Source organism: Bos indicus x Bos taurus, chromosome X, assembly GCF_003369695.1.
Source record: "Bos indicus x Bos taurus breed Angus x Brahman F1 hybrid chromosome X, Bos_hybrid_MaternalHap_v2.0, whole genome shotgun sequence".
NCBI lineage: Eukaryota > Metazoa > Chordata > Mammalia > Artiodactyla > Bovidae > Bos > Bos indicus x Bos taurus.
This window is the reverse complement of record NC_040105.1, coordinates 130034214-130057279: the sequence shown is the minus strand read 5'-3', so window position 1 is coordinate 130057279 and position 23066 is coordinate 130034214. Positions and strand designations below refer to the sequence as shown.

The window sequence follows — 23066 nt, the reverse complement described above, 5'->3', positions numbered from 1 at the left end:
ATCATTCTGGAAATCATTCTTGCTTTTCCAAATCACTGGAAGTTTATTCCTGGTCATAACATTCTGTTCTAAATGTATCCAATTTATTGCTATAAATGTCTATTATAACACTGTGCCTACAAATGCAATTGAGGTAGATATTTACTGCCCCTACAGTAAATGGCTTGACATTGTTATTTATTTATTTACTGGCTGCACCATGCAGCATGTGGGATCTTAGTTCCCTGATCAGGGATTGAACCCATGCCCCCTGCATTGGAAGCCCAGAGTCTTAACCACAGGACCTCCAGAGAAGTCTCCTGTTTTGGTTTTTGAATTCTTACATGTTCTTTATAATTTTTAGGCCTTTTCACTCTCTGTCAGTGTCATAAGAATCACTTCCTTGTCATTGACTTCCCCTGAAGAAGTCTCTACTTGGTTCCAAATAATGACTTCTAATCTACCATAAAATGGGAACCCAAAACAGTTTTTACAATTAAAATTCACATTTTAAATGAAAAAAAAAAAAAGCTAATCCAGATATACAAACCTATTAGGATTTTATGAAATATAAGAGTAAATAGACTCTCCATGGAATAATGTGGTGCTCTGCTATTGAGTAAAATTCATGGACATGGGGCATCAATTTTGAGTACTACAAAGTTATTTTTCTTTTGTCTTGGTTTTCTATTGTGTTTTAGACAGATGGCATGCTCATTTTTAGACAGATGAGGCATGCTTGTATATTTAAAAAACCACATTAGAATGAAAATCTCTATATAACAAGCTTTTTAAAAAATACCAAATCAATGGCTCTTCTACCTATTTCTGTTTTGCCCACATTGGTCATGGGGTTTTTGTTGGCTCCAAGGCTGCAGCATTGATAATGAATTTACTTCAGGTTGTGCACGACCACTGGGTACATATACTTGTCCCTATGGAATTTGTCTTTGGATGTTATCTAGATAAAAATAATGGTGAAAATCTAACTTGCCTTCCAGAACAGGAGTCTGTTATATAAAAAGACATTGAAACCCAATGAAGAAGTCACCTGGGAGTAAAGGCTATGGCTGAATCACAAAAGGTTCACATTTTTTAAGAAGACATACAGATGGCTAACAAACACATGAAAAGATGCTCAACATCACTCATTATCAGAGAAATGCAAATCAAAACCACTATGAGGTACCATTTCACGCCAGTCAGAATGGCTGTGATCCAAAAGTCTACAAGCAATAAATGCTGGAGAGGGTATGGAGAAAAGGGAACCCTCTTACACTGTTGGTGGGAATGCAAACTAGTACAGCCACTATGGAGAACAGTGTGGAGATTCCTTAAAAAACTGGAAATAGAACTGCCTTATGATCCAGCAATCCCACTGCTGGGCATACACACCGAGGAAACCAGAAGGGAAAGAGACACGTATACCCCAATGTTCATCGCAGCACTGTTTATAATAGCCAGGACATGGAAGCAACCTAGATGTCCATCAGCAGATGAATGGATAAGAAAGCTGTGGTACATATACACAATGGAGTATTACTCAGCCATTAAAAAGAATACATTAGAATCAGTTCTAATGAGATGGATGAAACTGGAACCTATTATACAGAGTGAAGTAAGCCAGAAAGAAAAACACCAATACAGTATACTAACACATATATATGGAATTTAGAAAGATGGTAACAATAACCCTGTGTACAAGACTGCAAAAGAGACACCGATGTATAGATCAGTCTTATGGACTCTGTGGGAGAGGGAGAGGGTGGGAAGATTTGGGAGAATAGCATTGAAACATGTATAATATCATGTATGAAATGAGTCGCCAGTCCAGGTTCGATGCACGGTACTGGATGCTTGGGGCTGGTGCACTGGGACGACCCAGAGGGAGGGGAGGGGAGGGAGGAGGGAGGAGGGTTCAGAATGGGGAACGCGGGTATACCTGTGGCGGATTCATTTTGATATTTGGCAAAACTAATACAATATTGTAAAGTTTAAAAATAAAATAAAATTAAAAAAAAAAGAATATATAAAAATCTCTTAAAGTCCAATAAGACAACATATTTTAAAATTGGCAAAAGATTTGAATAGGTAATGGACTGTAGCCTATCAGGCTCCTCCGTCCATGGGATTTTCCAGGCAAGAGTGCTGGAGTGGATTGCCATTTCCTTCTCCAGGGGATCTTCCTGATCCAGGAATCGAACCCAGGTCTCCCGCATTGCAGGCAGACGCTTTACCGTCTGAGCCACCAGGGAAGCCCAGAGAAAACATAGGCATGCCTAACAAAACAGATGAGAAGGTACTCAATATCAACAGTCATTGTGCACGCATGCTCAGGTATTAAGTCATGTCTGCCTCTTTGCGACTCCATGGACTGTAGCACACCAGGCTCCTCTGACCATGCATGGGATTCTCAGGGAAGAGTACTGGAGTGGGTTGCCATGCCTTCCTCCAGAGGATATTCCCTATCCAGGGATCAAACCCACGTCTCTTATGTCTCCTGCATTGGCAGGTGGATTCTTTACCACTAGCGCCACCTGGCGGAGAAGGCAGTGGCACCCCACTCCAGTACTCTTGCCTGGAAAATCCCATGGACGGAGGAGCCTGGTCGGCTGCAGTCCATGGGGTCGCGAGGAGTCGGACACGACTGAGCGACTTCACTTTCACTTTTCACTTTCATGCATTGGAGAAGGAAATGGCAACCCGCTCCAGTGTTCTTGCCTGGAGAATCCCAGGGACAGGGGAGCCTGGTGGGCTGCCGTCTGTGGGGTCGCACAGAGTCAGACACGACTGAAGCGACTTAGCAGCAGCAGCGCCACCTGGGAAGCCCTAAATTTACCTTGAGTGAGTGAAGTCACTCAGTCGTGTCCGACTCTGCGACCCCGTGGACTGTAGCCCACCAGGCTCCTCCATCCATGGGATTCTCCAGGCAAGAATACTGGAGTCGGTTGCCATTTCCTGCTCCAGGGGATCTTCCCAACCCAGGGATCGTACCCAGGTCTCCTGCATTGCAGGCAGACGCTTTAACCTCTGAGCCACCAGGGAAGCCCAAAAAAATTTACCTTAAGACGAGACAATTACATTCTTAGGAGTCTGCCCAAGAGAAATGAACACACGTGTCCACACAAAGACTTGTACATGAATATTCATAATATTATTCATAATAGCTAAACTGGAAACAGTCCAGACATCCCTCACCAGGTAAATAAACAAAATGTGGTATACCCATAAAATGGAATACTACTCAGCAGTAGAAAGGAACAGACGGCTGTGATTCATGTTAGAACATGCATGAATTTCAAAAACATTACGCTTGTTAAGAAAAGCCCAATGCTAAAGACCACATATTTTGTCATTGTGATTCCATGAAATGTCCAGAAAAGGCAAATCCACAGAAACAGAAAATAAATTAGTGGTTGCTGGGCTGAGCATGGGCAAATGGTCATGAGAGATCTCTTTTGGCATGATGGAAATGTTTGAAAACTGGGTTGTGGTAAAGGTTGCACAACTCTGTAAATTTACAAAAAACCGTTGAGTTACAGGCTTACAAATGAGTGAATTTTATCGTATGCAAATTATACCACAACTGAGCTGTTTTAAAAAAATAAATTAGACACACACACACATCACACACCAATCTTTCTGTATATTAAGCACAAGCCCTATGCTGACTCTAAGGAAAACATAGGAACACATAAGACCATGCTTGTTTTTCTCTTGACAATCTAGGAAGAGACCTATGACATACAAATAGGTAAATATCATTAATGACAGAAGGCAGCGCAGAGCATCTGCACCTTCACTGTGAGCCCACTGGTCCAAACTACCACCCTCTCTCTCTCCTGCCATCACCTGTTATCTGGTCTCCCCACTTCCACCATCCCCCATAAGGTCTGTTTTCTCTCTTTTTTCAATTGAATAAATTTGACTATAACATTGGGTTACTTTGATACACTTATAGGTGGCAATGATTGCTGTTGTAGCAATATTCATCACATTACATAATTATAATACAATATTACAGTCTACATTCATTATACTTTACATTAGATCACTATGGCTTATTTATGACTTGCTACAAGTTTCTGTTTTCACCACTGCAGCCAGCATGATGTAGTTCAAACCTAATTCAGATCATTTCACTCCTCTGCTTCAAATGCTATAATGGCTTCCCATCACATTTAGAGTAATATCCTATGTCTTGAATATGCTTTTTAAAATATTTTATTTTTATATATTTATTTGCCTGCACTGAGTCTCAGTTGCAGCACGCAGGATCTTTAGTTGCAGCATGTGGGATCTAGTTTCCTGACCAGGGATCGAACCCGGGCCCCCTGCATTGGGAGCCACTGGACTGCCAGGGAAGTCGATTTTAATACACTTTTAAGACTCTCCATGATTAGTCTCCCTTTTTGCCTCAGTTCCAGCCAGCCATAAAGCCTACTTAATATTTCTTGTATATTCCCAGCATGTTCCCATCTCAGGCCCTTTGTACTGGATACTCTCTGACTGAAACTCTCTTCCACCCAATTTCTGCATGGCTTGGTCTTTTACTTCCTCCAAGTCTTTGTTCAGCTGTTACCTTCACAGTGAAGCCTACCCTGACCACCTTTTTAAAAAATTCAATACCTGCCCCTTGAATTTCCTTCTCTCCCTTCCATATTTAAAGGCCTCTGGTGCACTCATCACCTACAATCATATTAATACATTATATATTTCCTTATTTTGGTCTGATTGTCTTCCACTGCCAAATGTGAGCTACATGAGAGCAAGGATTTTTGTCGTTTATTTCACTGCTATGTTCCCAGTGCCTATAGTAGTACCTGGCATGTGGTAGGTACTCAATACATTTTTGCTGAATGAATGACAAAGAAGAGTTACTAAGGGTATTCATAAATGTTTGGAATGTACAAATTGTGTTTGGGAGGAAATCTGGCTAGAGCCAGAGGGGTGTGTAAGAGAGATTTAAGCAGATGACAAGGTCAGAATGTGGAGGCCCTTGAATGCCTGCAACATAAATATTAAATGAATAAATAAATGAGCAAATGAATGAGCAGCCTGGTTGGGTTCTGCACACTGTCTTAGCATCCAGTGAAATAATCTGACCTGCATGGATTGTGAAGAGCTGACTCCTTGAAACTTCAGCTTTTTTCTGTGGAAAGAGCTTCTATTGGCAAACAAAATACCCTCTAGAAAACCTGAAGTGTTCTGTGCTATGCCTCAAATGGCCACTAGGGAATGCTCAAATCCATAATGCTGAACCATTAAGAATGAAATTGGGCTCCCCCATCAAAGGCTGTCTGGGGAGCCCCAATCAGAATGACTGCTGATTTAGCAGGCGGATAAAGTGGAGAAGGATAAGTCTTCCAATACGGTTATCTCCATTTGCCTTACCCCATTTCCCGACCCCACCGCAAGCACAATACTGGACGTGTAGTTAGTGTCCTTGGCATTCAAGGCCCTTCAAAATGATGCTTAGTTTTTGGCCACCTCCCTTAAACAGACCCTATGCTCAAGCTGTACTTAAGCTGTATCCTCTGTGTATACTTCCTTCTTGTACCATCACTGCCCCTCCCTTTTTTTCTTGCTTTTTTCTCTGCTTATCATTACATATCCAATTCCTGTGCATCCCTTTAAAGCGCAGCACGAAAGCCACCTCATCCATAAGCCTTCTCTGGTAACTATCGCTCTCACTGCTCACTGCCTTCCTGAGATCCTGGGCTGTCACTCTGCCTCAGTTACAAGTCACTTGGTAAACAATGACTCAGATACTGTCTCTATCCAAGCCCTTCATCCTGGAGTTCCCACTGAAATAAAAAATCGACCATTTCTGGACTGTCAGTGAGGCAATGGATAGAGGTCAAAAAATGAAACCAGAAAAATGAAGTTATGATCCTGCAGGAATAGGAACAGCCTATTCTCCTTTGAACAAATATTATAGATTATACACATGGAATTAAAATAATCATAATGATTATTTCCAGCTGCCTCAACCCTACCCTTGGGGATGAGGAGAAGGCTGACCTGCCCAGCTTCACCCCCTCCCAGGCAAGGCCCCACTGTTCCCTGGGTCTCCTTTTCCCTTCCTTACTCAGCCTCGTCCACCGGCTTGGCTGCTAGAATATGGGGAACTCTAATAGACGCCTGGGGCCTTTTTCCCTTTTAGCCTCTCTCCACCTGCTGGACTCTGTGCTTTGTTCTCTGGAATCATGATAAACAGCAACACGGAAATCACATTAAATGTGACAATGTGCCGCAGAAAGCACGTACCACAAATGGCTTCTGGGGGAAGCAGAAGGAGTAGGGGGCCTGCCTAGCCAAGTCCGTGCCTGGATTAGTCCAGACCAGCTCCTGGTGAGCAAGCTGGGGGCAGTGGGAGGGCAAGGTTAAAAGGAGATAGAAGGAAATCAGCATTTACTTTTAATCTACATAAGCACTCTGTGAGAAGGCATTCTTGTCACTATTTTAAAGACTAGGGAAAAACAGGCACAGACAGAGACAAACAGGGGACTTCACCCCAGGCTACAACAGTTAGAATGCAGAGATAGGATTTGTATCCAAATCTCAGTGACTACAGTGACCAGCCCCTTTCTACTGGACCATGTCATTCCCATCTATCTCATCCCTGCTTTCTCTCCTCCACAGAAAGGTCCCAGCACAATGGTGGGGACGTTGAGGGTGCTCAGCTCCTTTGCTGGGTTCTCTAGCTAATTGATGGGCCCCAAAGCCGACATTTGCTACTTACATTGTAAGATGTGGGATACCATCAACGCTGTACAGTTGTCACTGCATGGCAGCCTTCCCAGAGCCAAATCCTTCTTTATTTGAAGAGTAAAAAGGTACCTGCAAAGAAGTGGGGGGAAATCTCTTGAGAAAGAAACAGGAACAAGACAGAAGCATTTCCCTTCGCCCAGACCCAAGATGTTTCAAGAAAGACACGGTGCCCCCAGTCAGGGAGATGCCTATTGGGGGTGGTGAGTAATGCATAGGCTTCGCTTCAGCCCCTAACCAACAGCTAGACCACGACTCGGCTGAGCCAGCGCTTTGGCAGGCCTCACAGCCGTTAGGAATCACCCTGGCCAAATCCTCCCGCCAACTCAAGGGAGTTGGCCAGCCATCCTCTGGTGGTTTCTGCCACGTAGCAAGGCCACGTACCCCGCCAGAGAGAAAGAGAGATTCAGCAAGAATAAGACTGTGCAGGAGGCCAGGGCTGCTCTGTTCACAAAATGCTCTCAAGTCCTCACTATGGTAACAACTTAGAAAGTTGGCACCGTCACCCCATGTTCCAATTATGGAAAGACAGAGGTTAGGTGATCTTGGCAAAGTCCTTTCACCCCGACAGAGTGAAATTGTGGCCAGATCTCAGGTCTGCCATCCAGTTTAGGCTGGCTCCTACCCAAAAGACGGTGTTTCAGAAATCAAGAACCTGAGGACATGCTTCTGCCCCTTCACGTGGACCCCCGTCTCTGTATCACCAGGGCCCAGCCCAGCCCTTTGCACACAGCAGGTATGGAATTACTGTGTCCCGAATGGAATGAAGCCAGACTGCCCTTTTCCCCAGCTGTAATCATTCGCGCTAAGTCTCTTCAGTCGTGTCTGACTCTTTGCGACCCCATGGACTGTAACCCGCCAAGCTCCTCTGTCCATGGGATTTCCCAGAAAGAATACTGGAGTGGGTTACCGTGCCCTCCTCCAGGGGATCTTCCTGACCCAGGGATTGAACCTGTGTCCCTTGCATCTCATGCATTGGCACTCTTTACCACTAGCGCCACCTGGGAAGCCCTCCACCGATAATCAGGGACCCATAAAGTGCATGTTGGCATCCAGAGCTTTGCCGAACAGGCAAAGAGCGTTTGTTCCATACTTTTAAGCCCTTATCAAAGGCAATCAACTTTCAAAAAGATGTGTATAATTAAGATTCTACTGCTGACTGTGTCCCTTCTTGGTCCAAAACTGTTTCCAATATTTTATTTTAGACATTAAAACATTCATTGAGTATCTACTGTGTGCATTTCCCTATATAAGATGTAATTGATAAATTTCTAAGTAACATTCTATCTAGATGTTTTAAAACCAGTTAAGACTTGAAGGTAATGTGGTGAATCAAAATTAACTGCAGGTGATAAATGAAAATACAGAGTGGGAGAAAACAGATAAATTAGTAGATGATTATTCACTTTACAAAAGGGTTCATTATGAAAGTGAAAAGTGATACTCCCCTAAAGGATTAGAAATGATTCAATTAGAAAAGTTATATTTGAATGCCACTCTGAGAAACTCAGGTATTGGCCTCAAACAACGCTTCCTTGTAAAGTCAACTACAGTTAAGTATTCTCAAATGGACCAATGGGGAAAAAATAAAGGAAGTCTAAACTTTGCCATTGCCTGCTTTCAAATATAAATGTAAATGAGAATAATCAGCCTCAATTGCTAAAGGGGAGGTGAATTTCATTTTACTCCTAACAAGAAAGAAAGTAAACTTCTCATTTGACACATTCCTTGCTGTTAAGGAGGCAGCTGCCTGCTGCAAATACCAAATCCTTCCTCTGAACAGCTGATGAATCATTTATCATCACATTGATTCTCTCATTCTTTTTTTTTTTCCCAAGAAAAAGTTTATCTCCATCAGAATTGGTTACAATTTGAGACTGGACTGAAATGGGTAAGCAAAGGCAAACTAATAGAGATACCAAGTTATGTGGGAAAGCGGCCTAAAACTCACAAATTTGGAGAGGATTTAGAGAGAGAGACTGATATGTGAAAAGACTGACTTCTACAAAGACCTCTCAGAAAAGAAGCTTCCTGTACAAGAGAGGTAAAGAAAAACTGGCCATGAATGATGTTGGGGCATATGTCAGGTGAAATATTCTCTAACATCCCAAGACCTTGGTCAAGTCACTCTAGTTCCCAGGACCCGTTTCCTTATATTCCTTTTATGTGTAGAAGTCTGGAGTCTAAAGTCTAGAAAGCAAAGGTTTATGAGACTGTTTCCCTGGTGGCTCAGATGGTAAAGAATCTGCCCGCAATGCAGGAGACCCAGGTTTGATCCCTGGGTCAGGAAGGTCCTTTGGAGAAGGACATGGCAACCCATTCCAGTATTTTTTTCCTGGAGAATTCCACAGACAGAGGAGCCTGGGGGGCTCCATGGGGTCGCAAAAAGCTGGACACAACCTAGCAAATGACACTTTCATTTTTTTTTCTATGTTGACAAGGTGTTTTCAAAGAAGTAAGTTTACATTGTCATTTTAAAGGGAATTTTTACAAATATAAAAATACTTCAACATTTCATACTTTATACCTTTTACATTTTTACAAGTATACAAATATTTTACTTGTATAATATTAATAATAGCAATTATTAATATTATACTTAAATGTCAATCATTTATAATTGTGCAAAATAAATAATTTATTACAATTTAGTTTTATATTTTTTACTTTTCTACTTTAGAAAGGTTTTATGAGTCATTATCACTTCCTACCTATGGGATACACACACACACACACACACACACACACAACCATTTTCAACATGCAGGGAACTTAGCTGGCATCATACTTGTGCTGTCAAGCTGCCCTATGATGGGAACACAGACGCAGTGGAGGCAAACATTCTTACTGTTGTAGCAGGTAATGGCATATCCCCCAAGTGGGCACCCAGGCTGGTTACCACTTTTAGAACACCACCCCTCCTTGTCCCTCAAGTCCCTATCCTTTGAAAGAGTAACATTTCGGGGACCAGCCAGGCCCTCCTGCTCACCAACTCCTCACCATCTCCCAGAAAGAGACTATGATCCAAGCCTTCCAAAGAAGGCTAGAAGCTTGTTCCCTGATAAAAGGATAATGATTAAATAACATCATGCATCATACAAGTACTATACCTTGTAAGCTCTTCTCGCAGATGTCCAGGGTCCACTGGGAAAAATTTCACCATAAATTTGAAAACAACTTCCTTAGGATCTTAAAACACAATATCTCCATAAGTCTTATTTCAACAGTTACATGTCTTCAGAAACACACACACACGCACACACACGCACACGCGCGCGCGCACACACTCCTCTCTCCCTTCCCCTCCTCTCCTCATCACTCCTTCCCATGGACTTTTCATTGAAATTTCAATTTTTCACATTTGTGAAATGCTGCTATTTCTGGACTGTGCCTCTATGTGGACAGCAATTGGGAAAGTCCTCGTGCCCCTCTTCCTACCTTCTCTCTCTCTCTGACTTTCTTTTTGTGAAGATGTGCCCCGTTTGGGGCCTACTGTGTCCTCTCTTGGAGAAGGCAATGGCACCCCACTCCAGTACTCTTGCCTGGAAAATCCCATGGATGGAGGAGCCTGGTGGGCTGCAGTCCAAGGGGTCGCAAGGAGTCGGACACGACTGAGAGACTTCACTTTCACTTTTCACTTTCATGCATTGGAGAAGGAAATGGCAACCCACTCCAGTGTTCTTGCCTGGAGAATCCCAGGGACGGGGGAGCCTGGTGGGCTTCCATCTATGGGGTCGCACAGAGTCGGACACGACTGAAGCGACTTAGCAGCAGCAGCAGCAGTGTCCTCTCTTAAGAAGTGTTGCATTTAGAAAAATATACCACTTGCTACTTGTGATTCTGCATTCCTGGCTGAGAGAAGGACCCCACTGTAGAGGCAGGTGAATTTCAGCTGGCTCAAAATTCTTAAAGGGAACTAGTAGTAGGGACTGAGACCTCCGTGTATCATAAAATCTACATTAAGAAAACATCTTGGGGAATTGGGATTGACAAGTACATACTGCTATATGTAAAACAGATAAGCAACAAGGACCTACTGCAAAATTAATTACTTTAAAAATCCGTATCTACTTGCCTTCACTCCTACTTGCATTTGAAAATAAGAAACTTTTTGCATCAAAAGCCAGTGTACACATGCAGCACTAACACCATTCATTCAGTAAATATTTGTTGAGTGTCTGTTGTATGCTAAGCATTGTACTAGCAGGTCCTGGAAATAAAAATACAATTAAGCATTCAAAGGCTGGTAGAAGAGGCAGACTTCTAGACTGACGAGTACAGCACCACAAAGTGGTGCTTTATAACACTTTAAGCCCAAGAGGGAGAAAAGAGTTTGGAGGAAGTCAAAGAAGGCTTCCTGGAGGAGCTGACACCTCAGTAGGGCCACCAGATTTAGCAGATAAAAAGACAGGATTCTCAGTTAAATTTGAATTTCAGATAAAAAATGATTGCATGGGACATACTTACACTAAGAAAATTAGTCTTCATTGGTCTGAAATTCTAATTTAGTTGGGCATCTTCTATTTTATCTGAGAAGCCTACACCTGAGGCTAGTTTTGTTCAAGTCAGGAGAGGTAGGAGTATGAAGTGGTCAGAGGCAGAGGTAAAGGCTAAAAAGCCAGTCAGAATTCAGTGCTTTGTGGGTCATGCAAAGGGGTTTGGACTTTATTCCGAGGGCCATAGGGAGTCATGGAAACACTTTAAGCAGGAGAGTGATGCGGTAAGGTTTCTATTTGCAATAGTTCCTTTGGGAGTAGTGCACAAGATGGATTGTAGGGGTGAGGTGAGGGAGTCAGTTGGGAAGCTGCTACAATCATGTGACAGAGTATCATCATCCAGTGCTAAGTCACTTCAGTCATGTCTGATCCTTTGCGACCCCATGGACTGTATAGCCCACCATGCTCCTCTCTTCATGGAATTCTCAAAGCACAAATACTGGAGTGGGTTGCCACTTCTCCAGGGGATCTTCCTGACTCAGGGATTGAACCCACGTCTCTTACATCCCCTGCATTGGCAGGCGTGTTCTTTACTACTAGCGCCGCCTGGGAAGACCCACATCATACAGTGGGAAGCAGCAACATGCAGAGAGCAGGTGGGGGAAGACACACAAAGACAGCTTTCCTCAAAGTGTGGCCTGAAATCAACCTGCAAGCAGAAACACTTATGGAGGTTGTTAAAAATGCAGATTGCTGGCCCCTAACGTGGGGGTGAGGCCCAGGAATCTACATTTTAATAAGACCCTGCCTGCCCCACCTCACAGTGATCCTAATACACACTGAAATTTGAGAACCACCACATAGATTGTAACATATGGGGTAGGTGGATTATTTCATACATACAGGCACTCAAATGTGAACTGAAATGAATGGACAATGTCTGTGATAGAATGAAACTAAAACACCTTCTGGAAGACTGCGAATGGCATGGCTGATTGACATCAGGGATGCTCAAAGATTTTCAGGGCTAGAGTCAGAGATGTGGAGAAGGCAATGGCACCCCACTCCACTACTCTTGCCTGGAAAATCCCATGGACAAAGGAGCCTGGTAGGCTGCAGTCCATGGGGTCGCTAAGAGTCCGATACGACTGAGTGACTTCACTTTCACTGTTCACTTTCATGCATTGGAGAAGGAAATGGCAACCCACTCCAGTGTTCTTGCCTGGAGAATCCCAGGGACGGGGGAGCCTGTTGGGCTGCCATCTATGGGATCGCACAGAGTCGGACACGACTGAAGCGACTTAGCAGCAGCAGCAGTCAGAGATGTAGTCCTAGGGCCAATCCACAGAGTTCTCTAAATTTACTCAAAAACCTAGCAGCCTGATTTTCTTCATCTCAGGCAAAGTTAAAACGATTTTTCAAAATTGGTAAATTTATTGGATGATGAAGGATTAAAATAATACATCAAAGCCCTTTTCTCAGCTTATATTAAGGTGTGGAATAGTGCGGTATTGTTGAAATATTTTCAAGTTATAACTAGGAATTCTATTCCTTAAGTGATTTTCCATACTTACTTTTTACCTGCTTTGTAATGGGCTTCAGCAGTTCCAACCAGACCTGTAATAACATTAATGAAAGAATTGGTAGAACATGGCACTGAGTACACTTTTTTTTTTTAACATATTAAAGTCAACATGAAGCAAACAAAAATCAAGACTCTTCAGACTTCTAAAGATAATAAGGAACAGCAACGTTAAAGAGATGCCGTGCCTGCCCCACACTCAGTCTGCCCCCTTGTATTTTCCCAATGACAGTGCAGATTGTTGATCTATAAACCCTTGGCTGTTGACATTTGAATTACTGCTCCCCTGCCACAGAGGGATGACGGAGGTGTCATATGCCAGGCTTATTAGTGGCCACAAAGACTAATGAAGGCGTTTGGCTCCATATTTGAATCCTACAGCCTCCAAATGCCAGCTTAGTAGTCATAATGAGCCTTTCTGGGAAGGGGCCAGATAAGAGATCTGCCAAGGCAGGACACAGCAGGGAGAACATTGGGAGTGGTAGGACATGAGAGAGGGCCAAGGAGAGTGCCTTGAACACTCATTGGTGAGGTTAGCAGTCTTCATTCTGGAGGCTGAGTTCCAGCCTCTAGAAAATCAGAACCAAGCACAGAGAGCTCTTCACACAGTGAAGACACAAAAGAGGAGCAGCGGGTGGAAGAGTTTGTGTTTGGCAAACTGAAGTGACTTTTAATAGCCAAGGAGGGGAAATAGTGATTAAATCCTGTCATTTTGCAAGGGTTTAAATGGTTTTTCATTTTGCAATCAGGGGTTTGAGCCCTACATACCTAGCTGCAAGCTGCATTTAGAAGCAATTCTAGACACAAAGAACCCTATAATGAAAGCAACTTACATTATTTCCAGAATGGCTACAGAATTCTAATCCAAAATACTCCTTTTCAGCAAGATTTAGATGGCTGCAGCTCAAGTTAAACAGCGCCTTCCCGGATGACTTTTGCTAAACAAAGCAAAGAGATCATAGCAGTTTTCCATTCTAGGCTAATACTATTACTGCAGTGCGGGGGTGGGGCAGGTTGCGTGGGGAAAGGGAGAAGCACCTAGACTTTATTCAAACAGTTTCCTTTAAGCACAGTTTTCTGGTACCCTCCCAAATGAGGTTGAATCTTACATACATATACAGGCATCTATCTGTAGATTGTTTTAGAGGTACCTTTTAAAAAGCCTCAGATGAATGAGAAACCCTCTTGGAAAAGACAGCCTCACCCTTAACTACTTAGGCTGGATCTACAAATCCACGCTTTCAATGGAATTCTTTCATCAGTTCATTCCACAGGCAATTTTAAGGATTTCCCCCAATTGACAGATAGTTTAATCAAGATGCAATTCTGACCTGTTTAAAATCCTTCAGTGACTCCCTTCAGGATAAAGTCTGTACTCCCTAGCAGGGAGGCTGGGCCCTCCTCCCTCTCTGGCGGCCCGCCTGCCCCTCCAGCTTCATCTCTTGCCCTTCCCCGGCCCGCCACTTTCTACTAATCGCAGCCTGCTCCTGGCTCCCCACACAGGTCAAGTAGCTTCATGCCTCCATGCCTCTGCTTCTGTCATTCCTTCTACACAGAACGCCCTTCCCATCTTTCTTGGCTTTGGCTTCCTCCTACTCAGCTCAGATGCCATCTCCCCAGGAGAGCATTCTCTGATCCCTACAGGAGCAGGTGGAGCCAAGGGCACACTCCGTGCTCCCAGACACTCTTGCTTACCTCAAACATGACATTTCTCACATGGGATGTCTATCTTCCCTGTTAGACTGAATTCCTTCATACCAGGGACCTTGCTTTAATTTTCTTGTTACTCACCGGATCTAACTCAGAGCCTGGCACATACTAGGGGCTCTTGAATGTGGGTTATTCCAACATGAAACTGACCAACTTCCTCCTCTGAGTTCTGCCAGGAGATTTGATTTTGCAGCTTTTTCCACCAAATCTGCGTCTAACATATTCATTTCATGCAAGGCCACACGTATTATTTCTTTCTTCATAAAGTCCCCTCACACTGTGAGCACAAAACAGTCCCTTTCTCAGGCTTCTCTGAGAACGGGAGCTGTATAGAGCTGAAAACCTGAGCGGAGTGGGGCTGGGGCTGATCTTCAGCCACCATCGCTGAAGCTGAGGGTTGCAGTGGCGGGGAGGACAGTGATGGGAAAATTGGGCCCTGGCTGATAGGCACAAAGACACGCTGTTGAAAACCCCTAGTTAAAGCCAAGTCACGAGGTGCCTCTAGTGCTGCGAAGGAAGCCGGGCTCAGGGAATATAGTTGGAAATCACCGACCCATAGAATTAATGCCAACCTTGAGAGGTCAGAGAGTCCAGACAACCTCCCCCACCCACCAACACTCTCCCTCAAGGCAGTCTCACACTGAACAGAACTCACATCTGGGATTTAATAGCTTCCAGGAAGGCAACTTCCCCCACTCCCTTCCCCCAAGGACTCAAAACACTCCCCTCTTGCTTGGACCTCTCTCTGCTCGGTTACACGGTCCAAATCTCCACCAACTTGAGATTCATGAGGGTTAAGCAGGGTCCTGGTTTTAAATGCAAATAGGCCGCAAAGGGTGAAAGTTACTGCCTCCTTAGCACCTGGAGAGAGAGCTGAAGACAAGGAGGTTTGATTTTATGTGGGAGGTCTCATTGGAGCTGTGGTCCGGGAAAAGGGGGCCAGCCCACAGAGGGGAGGTGGTTTGGGGGCTTGAAAGGCATTGGGGGGCAGTGGGGGAGGGGTGTCTGGGAGGGGGCAGGGAGGGGGTGTTTTTGCCTCTGTGGCAACCTTGCCTAGGGCAAGTGCTGACACAGACCATTCCAGACAGATGAAATCGCTCCTATTTTTAAAGTCCTCCAGACAAGGAGCTGCCACAAGATTTTTATTATGAATTAAAAAAAAATTCTAAAGAGAGAGAGAGATGACAGCAAGACTTTTTCCAACACCAAAGAAACATTTCAGTCATGGGGACCAAATTCCGTCATAGACTCCAGTTTCTTTGCAAACAATTTAAGAAACTCAAGACTTTCCTTTTTCCTTCTCATTTTTTTTTCTTCTTTCTTTTTCCATTGGGGTGCTTAATCCTCCGCATCAATGCTGCCACATTCCATGCGTTTGTATACTTGAATGTTTCTGCAGTCACAAAGAGTATATAGCCGTTCCTGTAAGGTTTCCAATCCAGGCTGCCTTTTTGCTCCCTTCTGTAAGATTCCATACCATGTTTACAAGAATAAGCCCCTGACTCGTCCACCCCTGTATATCTTGCCAACTGGCTCTAAAAGGCTTTGGCATGTGTGCACTCAGAGGTCAGGGGCTCACGTGGCTCGAGTTCTCCACCCCCATCTCTGGGAGAGGCATTTCCCTTCAACCCTCCATAGTGTACATTGAAATTGGCCAGCCTAGTGGAATGTGTTGCACAATAGGTAAGTCTTGGTTCTGTCTTAACATGCAGCCTTTACTTTTTTTCAACCAATTCTTCAATCTTTATTATTTTCTCATAATATCTCTGTTTACAACTTTCCTATTTTTTCTGGACTTCTGATTCTCTTTTCCATTGCTTGCTCTTGTTTAAGCTCCTTAGGATCTAAATGCTTTATCACCGGCCCTCCCACTCAAGAAATAGAAACTCCAATTTTGAACTCTGCCTTGGATTACAGTAGAGCAGTATTTGCCTTAAGAAAAATCATACACACACACACATATAATATAATTTAAAACTTTTCAGAACATGTATTTATAATCTCCAGTCTACAAACTTGGCCTTAAGCATTGGACACTGATTTCTTGGGGATCCAAACTCATTTTCTCATGCAAACGATACTTATTCAAGCGGTGTTGTCTCTCTCCAAAAAAACAGTCTACCAAAGCTTCTTTGCACATAGGGCAAAGAACAGGTGGTTAAACAAGCCTGGACTCTAATCCTGCTCTACCTATTGACTAGGTTTTTGAATTGGGGCAAATCATTTAGCTCACAGATTGATCTCCCTTATTCAGGCGTGTGTCTGAGTAGCTGGCATTCTATACAGTGACTGGCAAAGAGTGGACATTAAATAAATGCTTACTGAATAAATAGATGAATAGATCCAAACATTTAACTTGATTCGTGTGCATTAGCACAACAGTCCTCTCAAGAGGAAGAACAAATTAGTCACTATGAGACTTAGGGCTAATTACTGAACCTTCCTGAGCCTCGGTTTACTCATCTGTAAAATGGAGACAATAATAGTATTATTTTATAGAATTGTTGTGTGGATTAATCAAGATAATTCACATCAAGGGCTTAGTATAGTGCCTGGCACATAGCAAGCAGTAAGTAGTGTACATAGATAGATAGACAGAAGAGTCTGGAAGAATACATACCAAACTGTTAACAGCATTATTTCTGGAGAGGGGATTAGATTAAAGGGAACTTTACCTTTTTAGTTTGCATATATTTAGATTTTTCTTAAGTAATCAGGGACAGTAGAAACTCTCTTGTTGCTGTTCAGTCTTTAAGTTGTGTCCAAATCTGCAACCCCCTGAAGGACAGGGAAGCCTTCACTATCTCCTGGAGTTTGCTCAGACTCATGTTCATTGAGTCAATGATGCCATCCAACCATCTTAAATACTTCTGTTGTTCCTTTCTCTTCCTGCCCTCCATCTTTCCCAGCATCAAGTTCTTTTTCAATGAGTTGGCTCTTCGCATCAGGTGGCCAAAGTATTGGAATTTCAGCTTCAGCATCAGTCTTTCCAATGAATATTCAGGGTTGATTTCCTTTAGGTTTGATCTCCTTGCTGTCCAAGAGACTCTCAATAGTCTTCTCCAGCACCACAATTGGCGTGCCTTAATTCTTCAGTGCTCGGCCTTCTTTATGGTCCAACTCCCACATCCATACGTGACTACTGGGGAAACCATAGCTTTGACTATATAGATTTTTGTCAGCAAAGTGATGTCTTTTCTTTTTAATATGCTGTCTAGGTTGGTCATAGCTTTCCTTGCAAGGAGAACATGTCTTTTAATTTCATGGCTGCAGTCACTGTCCACAGTGATTTTGGAGTCCATAAAAATAAAATCTGTCACTGCTCCCACTTTTTCCCCTTTTATTTGCCATAAAGTGATGGCACTGGATGCCATGATCTTAGTTTTTTGAATGCTGACTTTTAAGCCAGCTTTTTCACTCTGTTTCACCTTCTTCAAGAGGCTCTTTAGTTTCTCTTCACTTTCTGCTATTAGTGTTATCAACCTCTGCATATCTGAGGTTGTTGATATTTTTCCCAGCAATCTTGATTCCAGCTTTTAATTCACCCAGCCTGGCATTTCACATGATGTACTCTGCATATATGTTAAATAAGCAGGGTGACAACATACAGCCTTGTCGTACTCCTTTCCCAATTTTGAACCAGTCCTTTGCTCCATGTAAGGTTCTAGCTGTTGCTTCTTGACCTGCATACAGATTTCTCAGGAGACAGATAAGGAGGTCTGGTATTTCCATCTCTAAGAATTTTCCACAGTTTGTTGTGATCCACACAGTCAAAGGCTTTTAATGAAGCAGTTGTTTTTCTGGAATTCCCTTCCTTTCTCTATGATCCAACAAATGTTGGCAATTTGATCTCTGGTTCCTCTGCCTTTTCTAAACCCAGCTTGTACATTTGGAAGTTCTCAGTTCACATACTGTTGAAGCCTAGCTTGAAGGATTTTGACCATAACTTTACTAGCATGTGAAATGAGCACAAATGTTGGGTAAGTTTGAACATTCTTTGGTACTGTCATGCTTTAGGATTGAAGAAACTATCTTAATCAACTTTAACTCAACAATGCACAGAAGATGCTTTCTGTTCCCCCTTTAAAACATTGACAAATGCTTATGTCATGATGAAAGATCATGGCTAGTAGGCTACTCTGATATGACTTTGCACTTCTATATCCATTGACTGAGTCTCAGGCTTACTAATAATTATTTTCTTGAATATATTTTTGACAATTCTACTTATATTATAATTACACAATTTCATTAAATTATATGTATATCACAAGAATTAGGATCACAATAACAAAAGGGGTTTCTATGAAAACTAAGTTGATCACTTTGCAAAAAAAAAAAAAATCAATAAGGGGGGAATCCCCCCAAATATGCTGTCAAATTAGTTTGGGGTATGACAGCAGTAAAATATTGGGGGATAAAAATCTGGAAGGATTCTGTACTCAAATTTTTCTATGTTAAATGAGCAAATACTGGCAATCATAGATGATGCATTATGAGTGGGTGTCAGAGAAGAAAAATGGAAACACCAATCAGAAGCCCTTACTCAAAAACCCTTGACCCTGCATCAAAAACTTCACATATAAATATATGTTTTATGTCAAACTAAAAAGTTTAAGGTGTTTGAGTGCAAATATACATACTTATTGTGATTCCTGCTTTGACGTATTTTATCAGTTAACTGACCAACAACCACCTTTGACCACATTAGATAACAGATTCTATCTAATGTACCCGCATATTGATTGTTTACTTCAAAAGAACATAGGCTATACAATTAAGGCTTCAGAGAAGGACAAACTGGAACAAAATACAGCATATTATTAACAGTAGCATAATAGGACATTTTAACTTTTCCTTATACTTGTTACAATTTCCAGAGAAATACAATACACATTATACACAATGCCATACAAAGAGATGCTTCTCCTGTTTCCAATGCTGATTCCCACATTCAAAATACTTCTCATGCTCCCCTCAGGAAATTGCTCTTGAAGTCACAGAGAATAATCACTCACTCTTCTGACTTTATGGTTATGCCTCATTTTTTAATCCCAAAATATGACCATACTAGTTCCAGCGGCTATAACAGCACAGTCTGGGGGGCTTAGACAATGGGAATTTATTTCTCACAGTTCTAGAGGCTGAAGGTCTGAGATTAGGATGCCAGCATGGTCAGGTTGTGGTGAGACCTCTTTTTCTGATTTGCAGATGGTTGCCTTCTCTCTGTGTCCTCACTTGACAGAGACAGGGACAGAGACAGAGAGAGACCTGTCTCTTCCTCTTTCTATAAAGCCATCAATCTTATATTAGGGCCCCACCCTTATGACTTCATTTAACCTTAATTACTTCCTAAAAGCTCCATCTCAAAATACAGTCACCTGAGTCACGTTGGGATGAGGGTTAGCCGTTCAACATATGAATCAAGATTGCTGGGAGAAATATCAATAACCTCAGATATGCAGATGACACCACCCTTATGGCAGAAAGTGGAGAGGAACTAAACAGCCTCCTGATGAAAGTGAAAGAGGAGAGTGAAAAAGCTGGCTTAAAACTCAACATTCAAAAAACAAAGATCATGGCACCTGGTCCCATCACTTCATGGTAAATAGATGGGGAAACAATGGAAACAGTGCCAGACTTTATTTTCTTGGGCTCCAAAATCACTGCAGATGGTGACTGCAGCCATGCAATTAAAAGATGCTTGCTCCTTGGAAGAAAAGCTATGACAAACCTAGACAGCATACTAAAAAGCAGAGACACTGCCAACAAAGATCCATCTAGTCAAAGCTGTGGTTTTTCCAGTAGTCATGTATGGATGTGAGAGTTGCACCATAAAGAAAGTTGAGCGCCAAAGAACTGATACTTTTGAACTGTGGTGTTGGAGAAGACTCTTGAGTTGAGAAGACTCCTTGGACTGCAAGGAAGTCAAACCAATCAATCTTAAAGGAAATCAGTCCTGAATGTTCATTGGAAGGACTGATGCTGAAGCTAAAGCTTCAATATTTTGGCCACCTGATGTGAAGAACTGACTCACTAGAAAAGACCCGGATGCTGGGAAAAATGGAAGGCAGAAGGAGAAGGGGACAACAGAGGATGAGATGGTTGGATGGCATCACCAACTTGATGGACATGTGTTTGAGCAAGCGCTGGGAGTTGGTGATGGACAGGGAAGCCTGGCATGCTGCAGTCCATGGGATTGCAAAGAGTCGGACACAACTGAGCGACTGAACTGAACTGAAAGTGAAAGTGTTACTGCTCTTTGCAATCCCATGGTCAGTCCATGGAATTCTCCAGGCAAGAATACTGGAGTGGGCTGACATTTTCTTCTCCAGGAGATCTTCCCAATTCAAGGATCGAACCTGGATCTCCCACATTGCAGGCAGATACTTTACCATCTGAGCTACCAGGGAAGCCCTGAACTGAACTGAACTGATATGAATCTGGTGGGGGGTGGGACATATTTCAGTCCATAACAATCACCCAACTTGATAACCCACTTTCGTTACCATACTTGCTCTTTAAGACTTTGTACTCTTTCCAAACAATAAATCCACTCTCAACTTATGAAGATCTGTGAGTCATTTTGGAAAGAAGGCTAGAAAGAAGTTCCAAAAATGTCCTGAAAACCTGCATATAGGAGGAGGCAGCACGCCATGGTGGGCAGCACAAGAATGTGGACCCTGAAGCCAGACACACCTGGATCTAGGTCTGACCCTCTTCCTGTTAGAGGGGTGACCTTGGGCAGACTATTTAATCTCTCTGAGCCTTCACTTCCTCAGTTGCGAAACAGTACTGCCAGAAATCAAACACAAAAGGGCCACATATTATATGATTCTATTTCTATGAAATGTCTAGAACAGGCAAATCCATAGAGACAGATTGGTGGTTGCCAAGGACTGGGGAGAGGGGAAGAGGGAGTGACTACTAATTAGTTTGGGGTTTTCTTTTGGGAAGGATGATAATATTCTGGAATTAGATAGTTGTGATGGTTGTACAACACAGTGAATATATTAAAAACCACTGAATTTTACAGGGTGAATTTTCTGGCCTGTGCATTGCATCTTCATGTTAAAGAAGGATCATAACAATTATCTATTAATGATGAAACTATTCATGTCAAATACCTTATACAATATCTGGTCCAAAGGAAGAGCTCAAGAAATGTTGATGGTATACAGGTTGACTATATAATTTATCATCCAAATTGGGACACTTTTGAGGGTTGATGGGGCATTAGTAATTATTATATTGTCACAACAGGTGTAAACCAGGACTGGACAAACACCATCCTGCATTTGGACAGCTCTGGGTCTGTTTGGACGAGGGCAGCATTTATTTGAATATTCAAGATCAGGAATATTAAGAATCACAGAAATGACTATTAGTTTACCCACAAAGACACCCATGTCTGATGATCATTTCTCCAGTAGCAAGTGAATGAGTTGCCTTTCAGTCATTTTCACCCTGATTCCACATTTTAATAGGTACAGCTCAACCATAACAACCACACAAAAAGCCAGGGACGGAGAGAACTGCCTCACCATTCTTAACCTTTTCACTACTAAACACTTGAAAAGTCAATCCCTCACCTCTCCTTGAGCTTGTTTTCTCCATTCTTTATTGTCTGTTTTTGCTCCTTTTGTTTTCCTGTTGTAATTTCCCCCAGCCGAGACTCCAGGCATTCGCCCTTTTCCTGCTCCATATGCCTTTACTCTTTGTGACCCTTTTCTACTACTCTTTCAGTTCAACACACCTTATTGAGTGCCTGTTCGGTGCCAGGTACTTTCCTGGACTCCAGGGATACTGAGGTGAACAAGACTCAGGCATTACCACCGAGGAATACATAGGCTGGCAGGCAAGGCAGGCGCATCAGCAGGTGATCACTGTGATTGGGGCTCATCAAGGATGTATGCAGGGGGTAATGTGACATCACACCTGCTGCTGCTGCTGCTAAGTCGCTTCAGTCGTGTCCGACTCTGTGCGACCCCATAGATGGAAGCCCACCAGGCTCCCCCGTCCCTGGGATTCTCCAGGCAAGAACACTGGAGTGGGTTGCCATTTCCTTCTCCAATGCATGCAAGTGAAAAGTGAAAGGGAAGTTGCTCAGTCGTGTCCGACTCTTAGCAACCCCATGGACTGCAGCCTACCAGGCTCCTCTGTCCATGGGATTTTCCAGGCAAGAGTACTGGAGTGGGGTGCCATTGCCTTCTCCGGACATCACACCTAGAAGGTAGCTAACCCAGAGCGGCAGGTGAGGGGGTAGCATAATGGATTCTTCACAGAGGGGACACTTCATCCAAAGCAGGAAGCAAGAGTTGGAGGTAACCAGATGAAGAAGAGGGTGAGAGAAGGCTGTCAGAGGCAGAAGAGATTAGTTAACCTGCTGTGAACAATGAGGCTGTTAGCAGTGTGGCATTCCTAAAGGAGTAAGGGAGGTACAGGGACTGGGGAAGTGAGCAGGAACCTCACCAAGATGGCTCCTTGGGTCAGGCAAAGCCGTATACCTGAAGGCAGGGCTCGGGTGGAGTAGCTGAATGAATTTCAGCAGGGGATTGATAGGGTCAGAGTTCTGTTTTGGAAACACC

The 23066-nt window shown here is 43.1% G+C and overlaps 1 protein-coding gene and 1 pseudogene across 1 annotated transcript in view; one reads left to right on the top strand and one right to left on the bottom strand.

Moving 5' to 3' along the window:
* Positions 1–22183, bottom strand: part of FRMD7 (FERM domain containing 7) — a 34385-nt gene extending 12202 nt beyond the window's left edge. The window contains exons 1-6 of the mRNA XM_027535471.1: positions 22071–22183; positions 15212–15284; positions 13602–13706; positions 12761–12803; positions 9861–9939; positions 6725–6822 (exon numbers count right to left, since the gene is read on the bottom strand). Coding sequence (XP_027391272.1) covers positions 6725–6822; positions 9861–9939; positions 12761–12803; positions 13602–13706; positions 15212–15284; positions 22071–22183 — 511 coding nt within the window. The remainder of the gene's footprint in view (positions 1–6724; positions 6823–9860; positions 9940–12760; positions 12804–13601; positions 13707–15211; positions 15285–22070) is intronic.
* On the top strand, positions 866–1109 carry LOC113887034 (annotated as a pseudogene).
* Positions 22184–23066: the final 883 nt, after the last annotated feature.